This window comes from Salmo trutta, chromosome 36 (assembly GCF_901001165.1).
Source record: "Salmo trutta chromosome 36, fSalTru1.1, whole genome shotgun sequence".
NCBI lineage: Eukaryota > Metazoa > Chordata > Actinopteri > Salmoniformes > Salmonidae > Salmo > Salmo trutta.
Genome location: NC_042992.1, coordinates 36,572,366 through 36,598,377, shown reverse-complemented (window position 1 = coordinate 36,598,377; position 26,012 = coordinate 36,572,366). Strand labels below are relative to the sequence as shown.

Sequence of the window (26,012 nt, the reverse complement as noted above, 5' to 3'; positions counted from 1 at the left end):
TTTCTTTCAAAAACAAGGAAATTTCGACGTGACCCTAAACCTTTGAACGGTAGTGTGTGTTCACTCACACACACACACACACACACCTCTATTCAACTTGTTTGTTTACAGTTGTTCTTGAGCACAATACTACATTCATCATGATTTGAGTGCTCTTGTTGATTCTAATTGAGTGGAAAAAAGATGCGCATGATATTTCCAAGAGATTGATTGGGCTGCAAATTGCATTGTGCGCCCGCTTGTTTTAATTGGATTCTGTTCATTAATGCTGGATGGGATGATGAGCAAAATTACTAGCGTGTTTTGTGCATATCGTTATCGCTAATTGATCCTGAGACAACAACACCTCACAACTGCAGGTAATTACACTAATTGTGAGACAACATCTGAGTCACTGTTTGCTTCATTATCGGCAGGCTAATGAGGAAATGCATAATTTACAGACAACGTGCTAAGATTATCTAATATCTTATATCTAAGGTTATCGTCAAAGAACTTTGAAGTCAGCCAAACTCGTGGTAATGGTCTCATGAGGAAAATGAAATGGATGAAAAAGGGCCCTTTTCTTAATTCTTTACACAGAGCATAATTTTACATTTGTTTACGTACAGTGCAGTCGGAAAGTATTCAGACCCCTTCCCTTTTTCCACATTGTTACGTTACAGCCTTATTCTAAAATTGATAAAATAGAATTCTCAACCTACACACAATGCCCCATAATGACAAAGCAAAAACTGGTTAAGGAATATTTGCTAATTTATAAAAAAAAACAGATACCTTATATACACATAATTATTCAGACCCTTTGCTATGAGACTTGAAATTGAACTTCAGGTGCATCCTGTTTCCATTGGTCATCCTTGGAGAGATTTCTACAACTTGATTGGAGTCCACCTGTGGTAAATTCAATTGATTGGACATGATTTGGAATGGCACACACTATATAAAGGTCCCACAGTTGACAGTGAAGGTCAGCGTAAAAACCAAGCCATGAGGTCAAAGGAATTGTCCGTAGAGCTCCGAGACAGTATTATGTCGAGGCACAGATCTGGGGAAGGGTACCAAAAAATTACTGCAGCATTGAAGGTCCTCAAGAACAGTGGCCTACAGCATTCTTAAATGGAATAAGTTCGGAACCACCAAGACTCTTCCAAGAGCTGGTCGCCTGGCCAAACTGAGCAATTGGGGGAGAAGAGCCTTGGTCAAGGGGGTGACCAAGATCCCAATGGTTACTTAGAGCTCCAGAATTCCTCTGTGGAGATGGAGAACCTTCCAGAAGGACAACCATCTCTGCAGCACCACCAATCAGGCCTTTATGGTAGAGTGGCCAGACGGAAGGCACTCCTCAGAGTAAAAGGCACATGATAACCCGCTTGGAGTTTGCCAAAAGACACCTAAAGACTCAGGACAACGCAGGTGTGGCTTCGGGACAAGTCTCTGAATGTCCTTGAGTGTCCCAGCCAGAGCCCGGACTTGAACCCAATCGTTTATCTCTGGAGAGGCCTGAAAATAGCTGTGCAGTGAAGCTACCCATCCAACCTGACAGAGCCTGAGAGGATCTGCAGAGAAGAATGAGAGAAACTCCCCAAATACAGGTGTGCCAAGCTTGTAGCGTCATACCCAAGAAGACCCGAGGCTGTAATCGCTGCTAAAGGTGCATCAACAAAGTACTGAGTAAAGGGTCTGAATACTTCGTTTATTTTTTATAAATTAGCAAATATTTCTAAAAAACAGTTTTTGCTTTGTCATTATGGGGTATTTTGTGTAGATTGATGAGGGAAAAAAAAGATTTTAATCATTTTTAGAATAAGGCTGTAAAGCACCAAAATGTGGGAGAAGTCAAGGGGTCTGAATACTTTGTATGCACTGTACATGTTACTGACATGGGATTATCACTGCATGTAGCTAGATCCTATTACTGTTAATAGAAAGTAGCCTCATCCACATCTTAATGGAATGCCGCTGCAGTGTGCTCTGGTTCAGCACATAGCCTCAGCCATCTCCGTTTCCTTGCGGCGTAAGGGCATCATGGATGAAGTGCTCAATTTCGCCAGTCACGGCGAGTCGAGAGGGCGTCAGTACTTCACAAATAAACAAACATTTTAATGTAAATCAGTCGTGCTCCGAGAGGTTGAGTGCGTGGCAATTAGCCGTCTCGCCATTATGCGGCAGGTGGGTTGTTAGCGGGTGGGCGGGTGTGACCTTGCCGAGGGGCTCGTTGGGGGAGGGTATGATTGACATGACGGTAACCACGACGACAGATACTCGGGCTATGGCTGGCGCACCTGTGATGTCATGCTGCTTGAAGGAGTCACTGTAGATCTGGTGTTGCTTGGGGCAGTGCTTCTTCAGCCACTTGCACACGTCCTGCTGGGTCCACAGGGCCACCGGCTTGGACAGCTTTACATTCCCCGGCTGCATGGAAGGGAAAGACAACAGATGACTTATTAAGTTCCAATATTGATGGCACATGCAGTACGCAGTAATACACTATACCAGTAATACAAGAGAGACTACCTATACAGTGCATACACAAACAATACCAACCAATGCAGATAAAAGTAAGGGCCCTTTGTTTCATCCTCATGGATGATCTGCATGTCAGTAATAGACAGCATTACACAAGAGTAGCTAGCGTATGCACTATGTAGGCCTAGGGTTAGAAATTACACAGTACCTGCCAGTACCAATGATATAGCATGGTCTACGGATATGGTAATGAGCAGATACGTACGATACATAAGCAGCACTAATGGAATCATGGTACAGTAGTATTTAAAATCAGACCAAAAAGAGGACATACTGTAGATAATTTGATCCGACAACAACATGCAGCCAGGTGGATAGTTATTTTGCCTGATCCCACAGGCATTCGGTCTGCGTCCCGCTGAACAACCAGCCACTGTAGCTAAAGTGCTGGCGTCGCTTCCTTTTGATTGAGGGGCTACTAAGATTAGAGCCACCCCCTTCCTCCCATCTCCCTCCCACTCCAGTCAGCGGCGGCTCGCTGCGCGGTGCGGCATAGCGATAGAACATGCCTCCATCTAAACTAGCATAACAACACAGTACCCACAGCATTGCCCTGTCTGTCCGTACCTGACTGACTAGAGAGAGACAGGGAGCGAGGTAGAGAGCACCACCGGGGAAGACCGTCATTCCCCACGTGCCAAGCATAGAGTACAGACAGATGACCGACGTGACTGCTTTGGCAGGCCACAGAGACGCCGAATCTGCAGGTAAGGAAGCGATAGGAGACCTCCGCTGAGGATTGCGTTGCAACAAAATCCCACGTTAACCATTAAATACAGCTCAGCACTAATTAACCCTGACTGGCAGCCTGGGGCATATGATACAGTACAGTGTAGGAAGAGGAAGGAGCTAGTGTAGTTCTGGATGGCTTAGGCAGAAACACTACAATGATGAACCAGTAGGGAGAAATGGAGAGAAAGGGCATACATATATATATATACACACACACATATATATACACACATATGTATAAAGATATACATATATACACACACACACACACACACACACACACACACACACACTTCTCAAAAAAATAAAGGGAACACTTAAACAACACAATGTAACTCCAAGTCAATCACACTTCTGTGAAATCAAACTGTCCACTTAGGAAGCAACACTGATTGACAATAAATTTCACATGCTGTTGTGCAAATGGAATAGACAACAGGTGGAAATTATAGGCAATAAGCAAGACACCCCCAATAAAGGAGTGGTTCTGCAGGTGGAGACCACAGACCACTTCTCAGTTCTTATGCTTCCTGGCTGATGTTTTGGTCACTTTTGAATGCTGGCGGTGCTTTCACTCTAGTGGTAGCATGAGACGGAGTCTACAACCCACACAAGTGGCTCAGGTAGTGCAGCTCATCCAAGATGGCACATCAATGCGAGCTGTGGCAAGAAGGTTTGCTGTGTCTGTCAGCGTAGTGTCCAGAGCATGGAGGCGCTACCAGGAGACAGGCCAGTACATCAGGAGACGTGGAGGAGGCCGTAGGAGGGCAACAACCCAGCAGCAGGACCACTACCTCCGCCTTTGTGCAAGGAGGAGCAGTGCCAGAGCCCTGCAAAATGACCTCCAGCAGGCCACAAATGTGCATGTGTCTGCTCAAACGGTCAGAAACAGACTCCATGAGGGTGGTATGAGGGCCCGACGTCCACAGGTGGGGGTTGTGCTTACAGCCCAACACCGTGCAGGACATTTGGCATTTGCCAGAGAACACCAAGATTGGCAAATTCGCCACTGGCGCCCTGTGCTCTTCACAGATGAAAGCAGGTTCACACTGAGCACGTGACCGACGTGACAGTCTGGAGACGCCGTGGAGAAGGTTCTGCTGCCTGCAACATCCTCCAGCATGACCGGTTTGGAGGTGGGTCAGTCATGATGTGGGGTGGCATTTCTTTGGGGGGGCCGCACAGCCTTCCATGTGCTCGCCAGAGGTAGCCTGACTGCCATTAGGTACCGAGATGAGATCCTCAGACCCCTTGTGAGACCATATGCTGGTGCGGTTGGCCCTGGGTTCCTCCTAATGCAAGACAATGCTAGACCTCATGTGGCTGGAGTGTGTCAGCAGTTCCTGCAAGAGGAAGGCATTGATGCTATGGACTGGCCCGCCCGTTCCCCAGACCTGAATCCAATTGAGCACATCTGGGACATCATGTCTCGCTCCATCTACCAACACCACATTGCACCACAGACTGTCCAGGAGTTGGCGGATGCTTTAGTCCAGTCTGGGAGGAGATCCCTCAGGAGACCATCCGCCACCTCATCAGGAGCATGCCCAGGCGTTGTAGGAAGGTCATACAGGCACGTGGAGGCCACACACACACTACTGAGCCTCATTTTGACTTGTTTTAAGGACATTACATCAAAGTTGGATCAGCCTGTAGTGTGGTTTTCCACTTTAATTTTGAGTGTGACTCCAAATCCAGACCTCCATGGGTTGATAAATTGGATTTCCATTGATTATTTTTGTGTGATTTTGTTGTCAGCACATTCAACTATGTAAAGAAAAAAGTATTTAATAAGATTATTTCTTTCATTCAGATCTAGGATGTTGTTTAAGTGTTCCCATATATATATATATATATATACACACACACACACACACACACACACATACACACATATATATATACACATACACACACACACACACACGTGTGGTGTGCGTGTGACAGAGTTAAAGAGAAAGGACAAGGCTGGAAAGAGGATCGATAGATGACGGGAGCGAGGGATTAAGTCAGAGAGGCTTTGCTCACTACTGCTCAGGGGTGAGTGTGTATAATGTGTACTGCCCATGGTGAGCTTGGTGGGAACTGCAACAGTTCCTGAGTCAATATCACATAGTACTGTAATGTAGCACAGAGCAGTGTTTCTGGGACTATAACATCGTGTGAGGCTATGCCTGCCAGCCATGGAACGTAGAGAGAAAGAAAGAGAGCGAGAGAGGAAATAGAAAAGGAGAGAGAGGAAAGGAAAATCCACATAAATGCGTTTGAGACCAAGCCAATTAGAGATTTGAGTGACAGCGCTGGTGTGCGACTCGAGAAAAAGCTAGCTTCATTTCTAAGTGAGAATATGCCTGTGCGCACACGCTCGCAAACACAACACAGTCAATCTGTCCTTGGCATATTTAAAAAACACTATGCATTTCAGGTGTTTCTCATGTTACCTTAGCAACAGAGCAAGGACAACTTCAAAAACAAACGCACAACAAACAAGAGAATTTCAACCCACAAAGCCAAAATTAAAACATACAGTACACCCACAGCAACACACACTGACTACTACCAGGTGTAATGAACAGGATACTAAAAGCCTTACAGGTAGTTAATTACTTACTTATATTCATTTAAAGTAATACCATTATTACAATAATGTAAAGGCATTTCAAGAGTTGTCGTAGAGTTGTCGTAGTGTAGTGTCGTAGTGTCCTGACTCCATTGTGTTGCATAGAAAATGTGTGCGAGTGTGTGGGGGGGGTCATGTTTGCAGTAACTGCCATCACTAACGTCAGTTACTGCCATTTACCTTGGTTTCACTGAGCTTTGGGCTGCAGTGTCTACGGTTTACCTTGGTATTATGCATTGTTCTTTGCTGATACAAGAATCAAACTATATGACACTGACAGCCACGTACAAATAAATACATTAACAAGTTTTTATTTTTTATTTTTTTAAATCAGCATGGAAACCAGTGGTTGGATCAAGCAAGAAGGCAGTAACTGCCGTCTAGGGTCAGAGGTCAGGGTCAATATTAATACAATTTTTAAAATAACCTCATAGTATGACAACAGATAACTACATCTCCAATGATTGTGCTTACAATTCATTTGGCTGGACAATAACAAAACCACTGAAGTCATTTTTTCTCAGTTTCACTCCATAAGCAGTTACTGCTCTGTTCCTTGGTAGGGCAGTATACAGCTCTGGCATTTAAACATACAGCGCCATCTAGCGAATGAATGACCACACCGCATCATTCCATTGATACAGTACACAATTATTTCCTTAGTGATGAGGGAACAGCGTTACGCTGACCGAATAAGTGTGTACTTGAGATATTGAGCCCGTGTCGTTCCCTCCCTATCCCCTCCGTAGCTCAATTACCTAGTTCAGCATTGCGGCAGGCGTCGCCTGGGCCCACAGTTTCTCTCCCCCAAAGCTCTATAAGGCGCAGAAAAGTCGCTAATTATTCAATTTCATTGCGGGGATAAGGCAGGCTAGGCTGTCTCTATATGTGGACGGCAGGCCGTGCGGCAAGGGAGAAATAACACGCTAAGTAAATTAATAACCGTTTTAAAGACGCTTCCGGGTTGAAATTGGAATGAATGACATTTTATTTTCGTGTCGAATCGCCAATTGGCAACCCTTCCCTTATGGGATTAATTGACACTAACAAACCTTACAATAATTCACTATGGTAATTAAATGATCATTCTTCCAGCGTTCTCTGCATTGCGCATCACAGTGATTTTTTAAATAAAAGATAACCTTATTTACTATTGTGTATAGTTATCCAAACAATAATTACACCCATAGAGCAGTAAAATAACATACACCATATACAGACAAATAAACAAAAGTCACTTGAACCCAGTCTGACACAAAGAGAAGATATATATGGTAGACAAGCCTACACACACACACACCATCTTTTTCCATTTAATTATAGGTAGGCCTTTTTCTTTTATTCCAGGCTTTATCTAAATATTCCGCAAACGGAAATGCACAAAAAAAAAAAAAAAACATTCACATTTCTCCTTATCACTCAGCCACATAATGCCAGGGTATATCTGGTGTGCTTTCTGGAATAACAGCAAGCGTATATCGTGGTAGAAAGAGCAAGAGGATAAAATTAGTTTCATTCTCCATTTCTTCCGAGGTCACAATAATATCAGTCTTTCCTCTTCCATTTCACCACAATACTGACCTGTTTCAATACGCAGAGGCAATATCCCTGATCTTACCGGTTTCAATACGCAGAGACAATATCCCTGATCTTACCTGTTTCAATACGCAGAGGCAATATCCCTGATCTTACCTGTTTCAATACGCAGAGGCAATATCCCTGATCTTACCTGTGCACATAGCAATCTCTTTTTAGGTAGGTTATACATAATATATATCCCTCACACACGAATTGGAATTACAAGCAGTGTGGAGACAGACTTTATTGGGCCACATCAAAGAAAGAACATACACAATGCTGGCTTTTAATTCCCTGACCTTGGGAGTCATATGGGTGCATTACGAAGCAGGGCAATATGAGTTGGTGACTAATATATTGCTTTGGGCATGATTTTAATTATGTGTAAGGTTTGTTGATTCTCAATTATAATATATACACTGAACAAAAATATAAACGCAAAGTGTTGGTTCCATGAGCTGAAATAAAAGATCCCAGACATTTGCCATATGCACAAAACACTTATTTCTCTCAAACTTTGTGCACAAATTTGTTTACATCTCTGTTAGTGAGCATTTCTCCTTGCCAAGATAATCCATCCACCTGACAGCTGTGGCATATCAAGAAGCTGGATAAACAGTGTCATGATGTTGGCCTGTGGGTAAGGTTTATGACCCCCCCCATAAATACCTTTCTCCCTTCCCCTCTCTTACTGACCCTACTGAAGGACTGCTGTTCTGTTAAATATAGAGAGTCTGGGAACATCAAACAAATGGGGAAAGGAACCATATTTTGGTAATAAAACCAGTTGGAAATATGCTTGATAACGTAATGAGTATGGATGTCAGTTCATTGTTATCTGTGACATTATGACTGATGACAGGATGACATAAACTGTACCTGGGAAAGTATACACCCTCTAGTTATCAGAGTCACATGGAATTGTTATGCAATTGAAATGTTTGATATTGAAATTGTTTGTTAGGAGATTAAATGTAATTTTAGCTTCCAAATGAGAGAATTGGGTTTTCATAAGGAAAGTGCCCTGCTTGATCAGTGACCCACCCCTGTGAAGAGGAGGAGTTATAAACGATGAAACACATCCTTCCCCCCTCTCCACTATATAAGCCTTTGACGAAAAGATAACCAGTGGTTCCAGTACGTGAGGTCTGCAGCCTCTACGTTAGAAGGACACACATGTCAAGAACAGAACTAAGCCAACCTTGGCGTGAGCTATGGTATGAACTGGTATGAACTTTGAGCTTATTCACTACAGAAGTGATACTTCCTAGCCGTTGAGTTAGCAGCGGCCGCCGTCGACGTGGGCTAGGAAAGGACGGACGACGGATCCAGTCTAACAGATGGACGAAGATACCACCACGTATCCAATTTACCACCAGAGACATTGTTCCGAGTACAGGAAGATCTGTGGGCCAACCCGGCCAGCATCTACGACCAACCTACCGAAGCGCAGCTCAGAGTAAATATTTATTGCATTTTCCTTTTCCAAATGGGCGGTAATTTAGAATGCATAAGATAATGTATTTACGATAGCATAGCTGCTGTTTGTGGTTCCTAAGTCTTCCCGCTCTTTCATTCAAGCCCAACCCCCTTTCCTTTGTGTAACCAGGTTCCGTCCACCGGGACGTTTTCTGTATGACATTCGTTTGTATTCTGTGTATTTGTAATTCTGTGTGATTAGTTTAGGTATTTAGTATATAAATAATTAAACCCAATTTTGTATTGCTGATTCAACTTGTTAGCCAGGGTTCGTGAAGATAGCCAAGAATTTACAACTTTCATTATGAGACTGAAAATAAGATAAGGGTTAATATTGACTGCTATCGATGTAAAATATTTCTAAGTATTTTAAGAGTTTATTCAGAAGATAACAGCTCTATAAACGTTCTTCTGTGGTGCCCCGACTTTCTAGTTAATTACATTTACATGATTAGCTTAATCAGGTAATATTAATTACAGAGAAATCATTTTATAAGTTAGCATGTCATATCACTTAATCCGGCATAGCCAAAGACACGACAACAGCATGATCATGGGTCCTCCCGAGTGGCACATCGGTCTAAGGCACTGCAGTGCTTGAGGCGTCACTACAGATCCGGGTTGTGTCGCAGCCTCCACGAGGCGACACACAATTGGCCCACTCGTCGTCCGGGTTAAGGGAAGGTTTGTCCGGCCGGGATTACCTTGTCGCATATCGCTCTAGTGACTCCTGTGGCGGGCCGGGTGCATGCACGCTGACACGGTCACCAGTTGTACGGTGTTTCCTCCAACACATTGGGTGCGGCTGGCTTCCGGGTTAAGCGAGCAGTGTCAAGAAGCAGTGCGGCTTGGCAGGGTCGTGTTTCGTAAGATGCATGGCTTTCGACCTTCGACTCTCCCGAGTTTGTATGGGAGTGGCAGCGAAGGGACAAGACTAACTAGAAAACGGGGTAAAACGTTTTTTTTTTTAAGAATACAGCATGATCATTACATAGGTTCACCTCGTGCTGGGGACAATAAAAGGCCACTAAAATGTGCAGTTTTGTCACGCAACACAATGCCACAGATGTCTCAAGTTTTGAGGGAGTGTGCAATTGGCATGCTGACTGCCGGAATGTCCACCAGAGCTGTTGCCAGAGAATTTTATGTTCATTTCTCTACCACAAACCGCCTTCAACGTCATTTAAGAGAATTCGGCAGTACGTCCACCTGGCCTCACAACCGCAGACCATGTGTAACCACGCCAGCCCTCCACATCCGGCTTCTTCACCTGCGGGATCATCGGAGGAGTATTTCTGTCTGTCATAAAGCCCTTTCGTGGGGAAAAACTGATTCCGATTTGCTGTTCATATAAGGAAAATCGGTAATTTGAAATAAAATTAATCAGGCCCTAATCTATAGATTTCGCGACTCTGCATGGGCACTGCCAAGGGTGGGCCTGGGAGCCAGCCACCCACTGGGGAGCCAGGCCCAGCCATGGCAGCGCCCATGCAGAGTCGTCAAATCTATATATTAGGGCCTAATGAATTTATTTCAATTGACTGATTTCCTTATATGAACTGTAACTCAGTAAAATTGTTGCGTTTATATTTTGTTCAGTATATAGTACATGCCATTTAGCAGACACTTTATTCCAAAGCAGCTTACAGTCATGTGTGCATACATTTTACAGATGGGTGATCCCGGGAATCGAACCCACTATGCTGGCATTGCAAGCACCATGCTCTATCAGGTCATGCTTTCAGTCGATGCTGTTGCTTAGCCACAGAGTTTCTCTATTGGCTGAACTGTACCTTACTGTGCTGGCTCTGACATTTTATTTTCAAACATGTTCCAGCAACTAGAGGTATGTGTAGCCTGGCCAGAGCAGTACAGCTTGGCTCGGGTTGGCTCAGTAGTGTTAAAAGGGTATCGAAGTCATGAACTCAACAGACGGAAACTGTACAATGTGTATGGTTGAAAATAGTTTGGGATTAAGACATCCTAACATAACTCCTATAGATTTCTAATGAGGATTCCATGCAGTGATGACATTCTTTTTCAAATGAACCTACATGGTGGTTTATCACTCTTACTTGTATACTGTAGGAACATAGAAGCCCTGTACCATGCAGTGAGACAGAAAGAATCCTAGTTTTTCCATCAAAGGCTTAGCTACGTGGAGCTTCTTGAAGGACATATTGTCTGGGTGAAAGCAGTTCCAGTTAGCCAGATAATTATCTGTCATTTTCTTTCTCATCTCCCTTCAGAGACAGAGGCGGAAAGAGGAGGAAATGTCCGGTCCGTTGCCTCGACAGGATGCTATTTTTGGAGGAAATAAAAACACATCTCCACTGACGACAACCTTTAATCTAAATAAATAGTTCTCAGGAAACATTGAATAAGGGCTGTCGAAAGACCACAATGGTTAGGTACCAGAAAGTGTGTAGTAAGGAAGTAATTATTGAAATCAAGATGGGCAATTCAATTTGTTAGAATTACATTTTTGAAAAGTCTGTAAAAATGTGCAACCGTACAGCAAAGGATGGGACCTGTTACTAATATCCCAAAATGAACCTACAAATCTATTACAGACCAATGATCATGTATGAGTGGTCACCCCAGCCTGGGTACCTATCCTGACATTCGTTAGAGCAGACTTTCTCAACAGTCCTTGGGACACACCAGCTGTACCATATATTTTATGTGCTCCAACACCTTGTACACCTGAAACTAGTCAACTAATCAGCTATTTGAATCGGTTGTGCTAGGGTTACGATACATCAAATATATGGAACGACTGGGTTGAGAAAGGCTGCATTTAAGTCCCCCTGTTCTTACCCGTGAGAGTTCTGACTCGGAGAGGGAGCGCTGGGGTGGTGAGTGACGCTGGTAGCCGGGGCTCACGTCCTGATAGGTGGGGCTGTCGTCGTCCAGCATGGCGCCTTGGTCCAGGGGCTGCTCCTCCAGGTGTGAGGTCACGTCGTCCGGGCACATCATCTGGTGGTCGATCCCATTCTGGCTCAGGTTGCAGTGGACAGCTGCAGGGATAAATAGGAGGGAGGGGACAAACAAGGTTAAACTATAGGACATCCATTTTACAGTATAGATGTGTGTGTACCAACCAGCAAGATGGTTGGTAATAGTTCAGAAATGCAAAAAATACAAAAATAAAACATTGGAAAAGTAAGTACTTGAATACCAGTAGCAAAGGTACCAGCGTTACCACATTTGAGTTCTTGGTGCATGTTATACTATTAGAATATCACTAGAGGACGGTACATAACAATTTGGTAGAGTGGCCAACACTATCTTACTTGGAGAACATTCAACAATTAGCCCTAACATTTAGGTGTAAAGCTCTTATAACACTGCCAATCATGACATAATTACACATATTGATAAAAGTAGATCACAGGCACTATTTAAAGTCAGAAAACAGAAAGTACTGACAGGAGTTACCATGGTAAACTAAAGTAGTTTTACCATCTATCAGGCTTTTGAAAAACCAAATATCACCTTAAAAGGCTTGTAAAATGATCCAACACAAATAAAACGCAACCTTATGTTTGAGGTCAAAGATTATAAATGGTTTTCCTGACTGTGATCTAAAAAAAAAACAACTAAAAAAAACACAATTTGGCAGAAAAACACTCTGACCCAGTCTAACCCCACGCAATTTTTTTGAGGGTACACAAACTACACAAGCTGCATAATAACTTCAAATTATTTCCATTCATTTCCGCGACAGGAAAATTTGCGTTGCGGGGAGATTAAAAAGACACGTCCATAAATCTGACCCTGATGGAAATCATGTTGGCACGATGCCAGGTGGCAGATGGCCCAGAAACAAGTTTAGGCAGCTACTGTCACCGAGAGATTACAGGAAACCCAATAAGGAAAAACTAAATGAGTAAAAAAAAGCGTTTTTCCTCCTAGTAGAGTAAAATGCGGCGAGACGCCCTTTTGATCCTGATGCACTAGCTCTACCACCTCAGTCTACTTCTGCATGACACCACAATGTACAGCAGAGATTACCACAAAGGGTTACTGGACAACGTCCTGCTGGATTTGACGGACAATTATAGGCTACAAGACTAACTAATAAATCATTAAAATATGAGAAGTGTTCGTTTCAAATTTGAGCCGATTGAAATAAAATGCAAATTAGACAACCAGACATGAACCCGAGGCAATTAAATCCATGCAATAGTAAACTATAAAAAAAACACACAATCGCAGCAATACATGTGAACTGAACTCTATTGAACACTTACAATGCCACCTCATTATCAATAGCAGTTGACATGTTGACAAGACTAGGTGATTACCAGACACTTCTGGTATGGTTTCAGTTTAAAGCTCGGAGTAGTCTCCCTATGCGGACAGCATACACACTAAGTCTGGAATTCCCAGACGCAGGAGCTAGGCAGAAACCATGATTCATTCCCCTTTAAATAGAAAAGGGCAATACACATGTACACGAGGGCCATGTTTTACCCAAAGGCAATTTAGGATGCATGGCACGGAGCTAGCTATCCGCTTGTCGCCTCGCTCGTTCTTTTGCGCTCCCCCTCGCTGTATCGTAACGCATTGTATGACTGGTGTTCAACCATTCTGGAGCAGCAGTGAATTATGCATCCCCTGTTAAATCTGTAAAATTACAGCAATATGGAAATAGATTGAACGAGAGAGAAAAGGGACAGAGGGGGAGGGATGAAAGTAGAGGGGTAAGACGGAGTTGCCTGGCTCGCTGTCCTGTTGAGGAAGAGGGCTCAGTGGGGGTTGAGGAAAAGGGCGATTTTTTTTTTCCTGCAATAGTCCAGAACGTTCACCCCCACTCCTTTCCTCTCTGACATGCGCAAATGGTGATGGAAGAGAGCCGCAGCCGCCCGCTCCCCCCTCCTTTTTTCTCTCAATGAGGCTGAGTCAATGACGGGGAAAGAGAGCAAGAGCTGCATGGAAAACACATAGAGCCACCATCTTGGCAGTTGGAATTACTGAATCAATGGACTTTGGAAGGACAAAGGTTGGTCATGAATCCGAAGGTCGTACGAGCGTTACAACATAGCAGCCTTGTGTAATTATGTTTTATCACCTGTATAAGGACTCATAACACGCTGTCATAATGGTATAGTTTCCACAACATAATCTTGGGGGGGGTTTCTTTACTTAATATTATAGCTCCGTGTATAGTACAAAGTAATAGAAGCGAGCTAAGGACGGGGTGAGCATAGACCCTGATTTTAAGTCATACACAACTTCTATCTCAAATTTCCATTAAAGAGATGCAATGATGAGCATTACAGACTTTCCCCCAGATGTTTTTTTTAAGTCGGGCTCCATGAAGGCCCCAGATCATCCATGAAGACCCCGGGTCCTGAGATCCTAAAAAAGTTCTACAGCTGCAACATCGAGAGCATCCTGACTGGTTGCATCACTGCCTGGAACGGCAATTGCTCGGCCTCTGACCGCAAGGCACTTCAAAGGGTAGTGCGTACGGCCCAGTACATCACTGGGGCTAAGCTGCCTGCCATCCAGGACCTCTACACCAGGCGGTGTCAGAGGAAGGCCCTAAAAATTGTCAAAGACCCTAGCCACCCCAGTCATAGACTGTTCTCTCTACTACTGCATGGCAAGCGGTACCAGAGTGCCAAGTCTAGGGCAAAAAAAGGCTTCTCAACAGTTTTTACCCCCAAGCTATAAGACTCCTGAACAGGTAATCAAATGGCTACCCGGACTATTTGCATTGTGTGCCCCCCCAACCCCTCTTTTTACACTGCTGCTACTCTGTTCATCATATATGCATAGTCACTTTAACCATATCTACATGTACATACTACCTCAAAATCAGCCTGACTAACCGGTGTCTGTATGTAGCCTCGCTACTGTATATAGCCTCGCTACTGTATATAGCCTGTCTTTTTACTGTTTTATGTCTTTACCTACCCATTGTTCACCTAACACCTTTTTTGCACTATTGGTTAGAGCCTGTAAGTAAGCATTTCACTGTAAGGTCTACACCTGTTGTATTCAGCGCACGTGACAAATAAACTTTGATTTGAGATCAGCATCCTTGCAATCCAACATCAAAGTTTGGATTGAAGACAAGGGGTAAACAAGGTGGTAAAGGTTGTGGAAGCACAAGTAGGCTATTAAAAGTACATTTGTACTATAAATACAATTATTTTTTTTAAATACTAGTTTTATTTTCCCTACACAGGCATCCAGAGCCATATCTGGGCCAACAGTATCTATCAGAAGTAGTTTGCTCAGTGTGAGCTGGTCGCCGGGCACTCCGGCTTCACCCTCCAAGTAGAGAAAGAGTATGTGCATACACTATGAACAGAAACCAGGCCTGGAGAAAGACCAGCTGACTGGAGCCCTGTATACTACATTAGGGGCCTCAGCAGCCAAGTCCAATGACATTACCCAAAGGTGATGTTTAATTAGTGATCCGCTAGGGGGCGTTCAAGGGGTGAGCGCTCGCTCTTTCTCCCCACAGGGGAGACCCTTAGGGGGGGGCTTGAAGAGGAGTCAGGGATTGGCTGGGCTCCAGTAAAATGACGATTCATAGGCTCTGCTGCCAGCCCCGGCAGCTGCTCTTTTATATGCTGCTCTTTTAAAAACAGTAGCTTTGATCGCTAACCACAAATAAGCCTTTTCATAAGCTGCAGAAAAATCATCTTTACTTCTCTGTCGATGCTCTGAAAGCAAACAACTATTTGGGGATTTTATGGACCGATGGAGTGTGTGGGTAATGGGTATTGTATATTTGCATGCAGTCTTTTAACGTCATCCATCTGTGGTTCACTGTCATCTATTTATGCATGCAGTCAGAAAAGTCTCCTAATCTCTCAAAGTGTATCTCCACAACTGACTACCCTAAGGACTTTCAAGAGCACATTCTCCATCAGCAGGGGGAAGGCAGATCCTTGTTACACGCTTGCCTAAAGTAGTAATTGGAACATCTGAGAGGAAAAAGGAGCTCATTGTCCCATATGGGGATCTTCGCCTCATGTGACTCATTGACTAAGCCAATGAGTGGACGGGGACGGGGTGAGCAGGACTGTGTGTCAATACTTTGACATGGCTAGCTCAGCTTTGAGATGCATAGGTCATCTCAGCCAATGGGACATTGACGTGCATGGGTCAACTTCGTCACAACAGCAGAGATGAGTAGGTAGTCTCAGTTATTATACTGAACAAAAATATAAAAATGCAAATATTTCAAAGACTTTACTGAGTTAGTCCATAAGGAAAATCAGTCAATTGAAATAAATTCATTAGGCCCTAATCTATGGATTTCACATGACTGTGTACTGTAGAGGTGCAGCCATATGTGGGTATAGGCCCACCCACTGGGCAGCTAGGCCCACCCACTGGGGAGTCAGGCCCAACCAATCAGAATTCATTTTTCCCCACAAAAGGGCTTTATTACATGAGTCGTCCATGTCTTTATCACAGGACAAGATAAACGGTTGAGTTTGATATAAAAAAAAAAATATATATATATATATATATATATATATATATATATATATAAATAACAAAACAGGGTAGTCAAAACTATTTAATACATTTCCTGAAATGGTCAGTAAATATTTTACATTTTAACCTTTAACGTCAATTATATAAAAACACGTACTCAGATTTTTGTAGTATGATGTAGTTTATACCCTACTTTACATAATCTGAAGTTTCTGTGTTGTGCCCGCTGTCGTTTGAGACAGAACATGCTCTTAAATACAGTGTGGGTGTCATTTTAAAATCATAGAAATCGAATTCATAGAATGGACCAAACCCTTCTGACCACTGCAATTTAACTGGTACAGCATCAAAATTGAATTACATATATTTCTATGATTTCAATAGGTTTCCGATGGAAGACTTACGGTATAATTTAAAACAGATATTCCCATTCAATTCAACAATCTCTGATGTGTGGACCTCCATCTTTGTGGTACTGTTTGAAAGTTGAAAATAACATTTTATTCCCATTTTAGTACATTTAGCAGCCAAAACATGACACACCCTGTATGCTAGAGCATGTTGTCTCAAACGTTACCTTAACACTTTTTTCTACTGCATCATTGATTGTATGTTGTTTTACTCCATGTGTAACTCTGTGTTTTTGTATGTTGTCGAACTGCTTTGCTTTATCTTGGCCAGGTCGCAATTGTAAATGAGAACTTGTTCTCAACTTGCCTACCTGGTTAAATAAAGGTGAAATAAATAAACACATGAAGGTCAATCAATGCGGAAAATTTCAAGAACTTGAAATTGTCTTCCAAGTGCAGTCACAAAAACCCATCAAGCGCCATGATGAAACCGGCTCTCATGAGGACTGCCACAGGAATGTAAGACCCAGAGTTACCTATGCTGCAGAGGATAAGTTCATTAGAGTTACCAGCCTCAGAAATTGCATTTCATTTAGAATTCAAGGCACACTTAACCAGCATGGCTACCACAGCATTCTGCAGCAATACGCCATCCCATCTGGTTTGCGCTTAGAGGAACTATCATTTGTTTTTCAACAGGACAATGACCCAACACACCTCCAGGCTGTGTAAGGGCTATTTTAGCAAGGCGAGTGATAGTGCTGCATCAGATGACCTGGCCACAATCACCCGACCTCAACCCAATTGAAATGGTTTGGGATGAGTTGGACCGCAGAGTGATGTTAAAGCAGCTAATGAGTACTCAGCATATATGGGGGAACTCCTTCAAGACTGTTGGAAAAGCATTCCAGGTGAAGCTGGTTGAGAGAATGCCAAGAGTGTGCAAAGCTGTCAAGGCAAAGGGGTGGTTAATTTGAAGAATCTCAAACAGAAAATATATTTTGATTTGTTTAACACTTTGGGTTACTACATGATTCATGTGTTATTTCGTAGTTTTGATGTTTTCACTATTATTCTACAATATAGAGCATTTGTAAAAACAAAGAAGGTAGAAATTATGGAACGTAGAAATTATAAAATAGTTTGATAACCCTGTTTGTAATCTTTTAAATGATATCAATCTCAACCATTTATCTTTTCCAGTGATGAAGACATGGATGTCTCATGGTATGGTGGGGTATGCAAAATAGGTCATCTTTGAGCCTCTTGAATGTTTTGGCATTCAGGTCCAAAAAGTCACTTTCGGAGCACTTCTACAATAGGCAAATATGTATGGAAGGTTTAGTTCAAATCAAAAGAGGTGCTGTCAAAAAGTAATTTAATTAAAATGGCTTTAACCTCATAGATAGATGCCAGCTACTCTACTTCGGTCGCGCCAGGTTGCTCTGGCCTAGTTCTTTGCCACAGGCTGTTTGTAGAGGGCCTCAAGATTTATAGGTCAACTGTGCAGCTTGCATTGAGATGCATTTAGTCATCACAGCTAACAGGGCCTTGGCATGCATGGCTTAGCTTTGTCACTACAGGATTGAGAGGTCAACTCAGCTGCTGCAAAGTTCAGGCATGAGTCAATATTGATACCGTATAGGTAATTAGCGCATTAAGATTCATAGGTCAACTCTGTCCACATAGGTCATATACAACCTTGCAATACATGAGTTGGCGCCAACAACTCTTTGGCCTGAATGCCAAGCGTCACATCTGGAGGAAACCAGGCACCGCTCATCACTTGACCAATACCATCCCTATGGTGAAGCATGGTGGTGGCAGTATCATGCTGTGGGGATGTTTTTCAGTGGCAGGGACAGGGCGACTAGTCAAGATCAAGGCAAAGATAACGGAGCAAAGTAAAAGAACCTTGATAAAAACCTGCTCCAGAGCGCTCAGACTAGGGCGAAGGTTCACTTTCCAACAGGACAACGACCCTAACCACACAGCCAAGACAATGCAGGAGTTGCTTTAGGACAGGTCTCTGAATGTCCTTGAGTGGCCCAGCCAGAGCCCGGACTTGAACCCGATCGAACATCTCTGGAGAGACCTGAAAATAGATGTGCAGTGACGCTCCCCATCCAACCTGACAGAGCTTGAGAGGATCTGCAGAGAAGAATGAGAGAAACTCCCAAAATACAGGTGTCAAGCTCGTGGCGTCATACCGAAGAAGACTGTAATCGCTGCCAAAGGTGCTTCAACAAAGTACTGAGATAAGGGTCTGAATATTTATGTAAAACATGATCGTTTTTTAATACATTTGCAACCAAAAAAATCTATAAACCAATTTTTGCTTTGTCATTATGGGGTATTGTGTGTAGACAAAGGGGGGAAAAAACTATTTAATCCATTTTACAATAAGGCTGTAACCTAACAAAATATGGAAAAAGTCAAGGGGTATGAATACTTTCTGAATGCACTGTATTAGAGTACTCACAAACAAACTGATGCTGTTAATCATGCGCCTGACAGTACCGACAAGGTCTAGGATCTGGTGTAGACAAAAATAGATGATATGCTCGAGTCGGAGCATAAGGACAGTGTTTAATATTTCAGCAGAAGGCACAACACTCCCAATTTAGCAACGGCAACAAAAAAAAGTGCCAAAAACAATTGACTGAAAAGTAAGCCTTGGGGTTTCTGTACTTTTTACGACATCAGCAGGTATGAGAAGCCTAACTTAGGAAGTCGACCAATTAGGATTTTTTTCCATGCCGATATTAAATTGGCAGATTTTTTACTTATTTCACACACACACATATATACATACACACACACACACACACACACATATATGTGTATGAAATAAGTAAAAAATCTGCCAATTTAATATCGGCATGGGGAAAAAAAATCCTAATATATATATATAATTAAACATTTATTTATTTCACCTTTATTTAACCAGGTAGGCAAGTTGAGAACAAGTTCTCATTTACAATTGCGACCTGGCCAAGATAAAGCAAAGCAGTTCGACAGATACAACAGAGTTACACATGGAGTAAAACAAACATACAGTCAATAATACAGTAGAAAAATAAGTCTATATACAATGTGAGCAAATGAGGTGAGATAAGGGAGGTAAAGGCAAAAAAGGCCATGGTGGCAAAGTAAATACAATATAGCAAGTAAAACACCGGAATGGTAGATTTGTAGTGGAAGAAAGAGCAAAGTAGAAATAGAAATAATGGGGTGAAAAGGAGCAAAATAAATAAATACAGTAGGGGAAGAGGTAGTTGTTTGGGCTAAATTATAGATAGGCTATGTACAGGTGCAGTGATCTGTGAGCTGCTCTGACAGCTGGTGCTTAAAGCTAGTGAGGGAGATGAGTGTTTCCAGTTTCAGAGATTTTTGTAGTTCGTTCCAGTCATTGGCAGCAGAGAACTGGAAGGAGAGACGGCCAAAGGAGGAATTGGCTTTGGGGGTGACCAGTGAGATATACCTGCTGGAGCGTGTGCTACAGGTGGATGCTGCTATGGTGACCAGTGAGCTGAGATAAGGGTGGACTTTACCTAGCAGGGTCTTGTAGATGACCTGGAGCCAGTGGGTTTGGCGAGGAGTATGAAGCGAGGGCCAGCCAACGAGAACGTACAGGTCGCAGTGGTGGGTAGCATATGGGGCTTTGGTGACAAAACAGATGGCACTGTGATAACAAGCTGGATGCAGTCTGAGTAGGGTATTGGAGGCTATTTTGTAAATGACATCACCGAAGTCGAGGATCGGTAGGATGGTCAGTTTTACGAGGGTATGTTTGGCAGCATGAGTGAAGGATGCTTTGTTGCGAAATAGGAAGCCAATTCTAGAATTAACTTTGGATTGGAGATGTTTAATGTGAGTCTGGAAGTTGAGCTTACAGTCTTACCAGACACCTAGGTATTTGTAGTTGTCCACATATTCTAAGTCAGAAACGCCCAGTGTAGTGATTTTGGACATGCAGGCAGGTGCAGGCAGCGATCGGTTGAAGAGCATGCATTTAGTTTTACTTGTATTTATGCTAGCTTGAAAAATGGGTGTCTGATTATTTCTGGCTGGGTACTCTGACATAATCTAATGTTTTGTTTTCGTTGTAAAGCCTTTTTGAAATCGGACAGTGTGGTTAGATTAACGAGAGTCTTGTCTTTAAAATGGTGTAAAATAGTCATATGTTTGAGAAATTGAAGTAATAGCATTTCTAAGGTATTTGAATATTGCGCAACGGGATTCCACTGGCTGTTGAGTAATGTCCCACCTAGCCCATAGAGGTCAAGTTCCTTGCTCAGAACATGAGAACATATGAAAGCTGGTGGTTCCTTTTAACATGAGTCTTCAATATTCCCAGGTAAGAAGTTTTTGGTTGTAGTTATCATATGACTATTTCTCGCTATACAATTTGTATTTCATATACCTTTGACTATTGGATGTTCCTATAGGCACTTTAGTATTGCCAATGTAATAGTATAGCTTCTGTCCCTCTCCTCGCTCCTACCTGGGCTCGAACCAGGAACACATCGACAACAGCCACCCTCGAAGCAGCGTTCCCCATGTAGAGCAAGGGGAACAACCACTCCCAAGTCTCAGAGCGAGTGACGTTTGAAACGCTATTAGCGCGCACCCCGCTAACTAGCTAGCCATTTCACATCGGTTACACCAGCCTAATCTCGGGGGTTAAAGTCATAAACAGCACAATGCTTGAAGAATTGCGAAGAGCTGCTGGCAAACGCACAAAGGTGCTGTTTGAATGACTGCTTACGAGCCTGCTGCTGCCTACCATTGCTCAGTCAGACTGCTCTATCAAATCATAGACTTAATTATAACATAATAACACACAGAAATACGAGCCTTTGGTCATTAATATGGTCGAATCTGGAAACATTCATTTAAAAAATGAAACGTTTATTATTTCAGTGAAATACGGAACCGTTCCGTATTTTATCTAACGGGTGGCATCCCTAAGTCTAAATATTCCTGTTACATTGCACAACCTTCAATGTTATGTCATAATTATGTACACTTCTGGCAAATTAATTATGGCCTTTGTTAGGAATAAATGGACTTCACACAGTTCACAATGAGCCAGGCGGCCCAAACTGCTGTATATACCCTGACTGCTTGCACGGAACGCAAGAGAAGTGAAAACGTCACATCCCTAGTTATAAGAAATTCATGTTAGCAGGCAATATTAACTAAATATGCAGGTTTAAAAATATATACTTGTGTATTGATTTTAAAGAAAGGCATTGATGTTTATGGTTAGGTACACTGGTGCAACGACAGTGCTTTTTTTGCAAATGCGCTTGTTAAATCACCCGTTTGTCGAAGTAGGCTGTGATTCGATGAGAAATTAACAGGCACCGCATCGATTATATGCAACGCAGGACACGTTAGATAACTACACATGGTTGATGATATTACTAGTTTAACTAGTGATTATGTTAAGATTTATCTTATAAAAAACTAATCAGTTAAATGCTAGCTAACAACTTACCAGGGCTTCTTGCTGCCCTCGCGTAACAGGTAGTCAGCCTGCCACGCAGGCTCCTCGTGGAGTGCAATGTAAGGCAGGTGGTTAGAGCATTGGACTAGTAACCGGAAGGTTGCAAAAACGAATCCCCGAGGTGACAAGGTAAAAATCTGTTGTTCTGCCCCTGAACAAGGCAGTTAACCCCCGTTCCTAGGCCGTCATTGAAAATAAGAATGTGTTTTTAATCTGACATGCCTAGTTAAATAAAGGTGTAAAAAATATTGGGGCAAATCGGTGTCCAAAAATACCGATTACCAATTGTTATAAAAACTTGAAATCGGCCATTCCGATTAATCGGTCGACCTCTAGTTAAGATTGATTGATTGTTTATTTATAAGATAAGTTTAATGCTAGCTAGCAACTTACCTTGGCTCCTTGCTGCACTCGCGTAACAGGTGGTCAGCCTGCCACGCAGTCTGCTCGTGGATTGCAATGTAATCAGCCATAGTCGGCATCCAGAAATGCTGATTTTCATTATTTCTTAACATCGGCCCTAATTAAAATCGGCCATGCCAATTAATTGGTCGACCTCTAACCAGTACCCCCTGTATATAGCCTCGTTATTTTTTACTTTTGTTAATTTGGTAAATATTTTCTTAACCAACCGTGCTGTTCAATAAGAGTTAAGGGCTTGTAAGTAAGCATTTTATGGTAAGGTCTACACTTGTTGTATTCGGCGCATGTGACAGTTTGATTCCATTTTTTTTATTTGATTACAACATCACTAATCTCTTCAGCCATATTGTAGTCAATAAAAGCAGTTAGGATGGATAAGATATCATGCCAGATTCATTATGGTTTCACAAAGACGGTCTTCATATTCACAGAGCAGCCTATATTTAGTCAGTCACTGATTAGAGAACCTCCTATTCTTCCCACTAAGCTTGTGTAACTCCCAATTACTGATGTGGATTCGATTTAAATAAGAAGGCATCCTTTTTTTTCACTGACACACACTATTTTTGTACCGAGGCAGATTCACACACAGCGATACAAGGATGATGTAACGCAGTCTAATTTTAGACCTGATAAATATGCAATTGATGCAAGGCACTGAGAGCACATAACTGCTATGTTCTCCCATGTGTACTGTAACATTAGCAAAACTTTTTTTTAGCCGTCTGTCACAATAATCAATTCACTCAGTCAAGGGCATGAATGACCTCTAAGAGGGTGTGGTTTTTCCCGAACTCTGGTGCATTTACCCCCTTAGATCGTTTGGACCGGTGTGAACACTATTCACACTCGGGAGCTCACTAAAACAATGCACCACGGTTCGCTCGAAAAAGGGTGGGCTCGGTTCAATTCGTACCGGGGGAGACTCGCTGCAGGTGAAAACGCAGTCCCGACCAAACAGAGTCACGCATTATTATTGGTTGTTTGACTGCGAGCATTTGATATAATACAAAACGGTATCATAACTTGATCTCTGAAACTTTGTGAGTAGCAGCGCATCCGATGCAGATTAGGGGAGACGGGGGCTATACTGGGGATGTAGGCTATTCACGTTGCAGTTATAGCGGCTATGGCGCTCTTTTCTCCCACATGTTGGAAGAACAAAGCGAAAGTAATATTTGGACACAAGTGACGCTGCATGATCGTCATAAATGGATTTAACTTGAGCATGTTTGTCTAATAAACAGATTTTCATGGACACGTGGCTTTGTTTAGGACTTTTGTGAACTCAACCAGACCAAATGGGGTGTGGGGGGGAAATACAATGTAACAAACAGTTTGAATATAGCTCAAAACTGTTTGAAAATACTACGGGGGTAAAGAAACGTAAGAAAGTAGGACTTTCTTGGACATGCCAATTATGTTTTCCACCTTTAGAAATGTATAAGACCTATTTTTGTTATGAATATGATTCCCATCTCCTTGGAAAGAACGTGTCCAAAATGGCACCCTATTCCCTTTATAGTGCACTAGTCCTGACCAGAGCCTTATGAGCCCTGGTCAAAGGTAGTGCACTATAATGAGATTAGGGTGCCATTTGGGATGTAGACATCGAGTCAACCTGCTGTGTACTTCTGCTTTGTCACAGCTCTGGATAACCATGTTCACTGAGCTGCGGAGTGATTGAAGCCGCGGGAGTGAGACCATTTTAAAGTCATTGATATAACTGTGGGCACAAATCGGGAACTGTCAGAGGAAGTCAGACTTATTTGCAGAATTTTTGCATAAAATGTATTTTTTTGTGCCATGACATCTTTCGCATGAGGTGAGAGAGATATCTTGAGGTACTGTCAGCGAGATGTCTCGGTAAGGAATTAACTTTTATGCATGATGGAGCACCTGAGTTTGAATACAAACTATTAGTTTACTGGGTCATATACACATCGTGTACAAAACATAAGAAATCCTTTTTCCATGACAGACTGATCAGGTTAATCAAGGGGAAAGCTATTATCCTTTATTGATTCCACTTCAAATCAGTGTAGGGGAGGAGACAGATTTTGAAACCTTGAGACATAATCCATGTCTCAAGGTTTCAAAATCTGTGTGTCATTCAGAGGGTGAATTGGCAAGACCCCGTGCCTTTGAACGGGGTATGGTGGAAGGCAATGTTCCCTCTTCGGCACTGAGCAAATGTCAGGTCTGCTGAGCGCAAACTTGAACGATTTGAAAAATGCACTTTAACTTTGAACACTGAGGCTGTACCCGCTTTAAGTTTTAATAGTGGCCAAATCGGCTACTGTGGCTGTTTGATCATAATGTAGGCCTGCCAGAGTGGCCTACCATCAAAAACAGCGAAAAATGCATCATATTTTAACATGGAAATAGAACAGCTATCATTCATCCTACAGTAGCAGCAAATGTGTGTTGTTCAATGTAGGCCTACAATCCATGATACTTTTGAAAAAACATGTAGAGGTCGACATTAACCTGTTTATCTACTTGTCCTTTAAAAAATATATAAACTCAGCAAAAAAAGAAACGTCCCTTTTTCAGGACCGTCTTTCAAAGATAATTCATAAATCCAAATAACTTCAGATCTTCATTGTAAAGGGTTTAAACACTGTTTCCCATGCTTGTTCAATGAACCATAAACAATTAATGAACATGCACCTGTGGAACGGTCGTTAAGACACTAACAGCTAACAGACGGTAGGCAATTAAGGTCACAGTTATGAAAACTTAGGACACTAAAGAGGCCTTTCTACTGACTCTGAAAAAACACCAAAAGAAAGATGCCCAGGGTCCCTGCTCAGCTCTTCCATAGTTGTTTAGTTTGGGTATGTTACATTGAAACTGTAGGAATTGTGCTCGAATCAACGCAATATTACCCATATTGCGTTGATTCGAGTACAATTCTCACGGTAGTGCGAATCATTGACAGTGTTAACTAAAGGGGAAAACTCTAGAAAGTTCAATGCGTCAATCTGGGTACATAATCAGCAGTCTTTATCTGGTCGCTTAAAAAGAGGTATGAAAAAAAAAACATACACTGTGACCGTGATGTCTGACGTCATAAAGATGCCATTGCAACCCGTTTTGGCTTCTGGGACATAGAGTTGAACCTAACAGCCATTCAGGAGGGCACTTGCCTTGCCTACTGTACTCGCCATATAGATGTAAAATAGTTTGTGGTTGCAGAAAAGACCCATTTAGGCTAGAGGTTGACTTCAAGTTGTCATAACAATCGGTAATCAGCATTTTTTACATTGCAATCCACGAGGAGACTGCGTGGCAGGCTGACTACATGTTATGC

The 26,012-nt window shown here is 42.5% G+C and overlaps 1 protein-coding gene across 2 annotated transcripts in view; it reads right to left on the bottom strand.

Annotated features, from left to right (window-relative positions):
* Nucleotides 1–26,012, bottom strand: part of LOC115175997 (sterile alpha motif domain-containing protein 12-like) — a 121,916-nt gene that overhangs the window by 84,392 nt on the left and 11,512 nt on the right. The window contains exons 1-3 of one of the 2 annotated variants that reach the window (XM_029735706.1): nucleotides 13,195–13,810; nucleotides 11,759–11,958; nucleotides 2,286–2,415 (exon numbers count right to left, since the gene is read on the bottom strand). In XM_029735706.1, the coding sequence (XP_029591566.1) occupies nucleotides 2,286–2,415; nucleotides 11,759–11,958; nucleotides 13,195–13,207 (343 nt within the window). In that variant the 5' untranslated portion in view covers nucleotides 13,208–13,810. Of the gene's footprint in view, nucleotides 1–2,285; nucleotides 2,416–11,758; nucleotides 11,959–13,194; nucleotides 13,811–26,012 lie in introns of those variants that run through there. The other variant, XM_029735705.1, reaches the window with a different exon arrangement.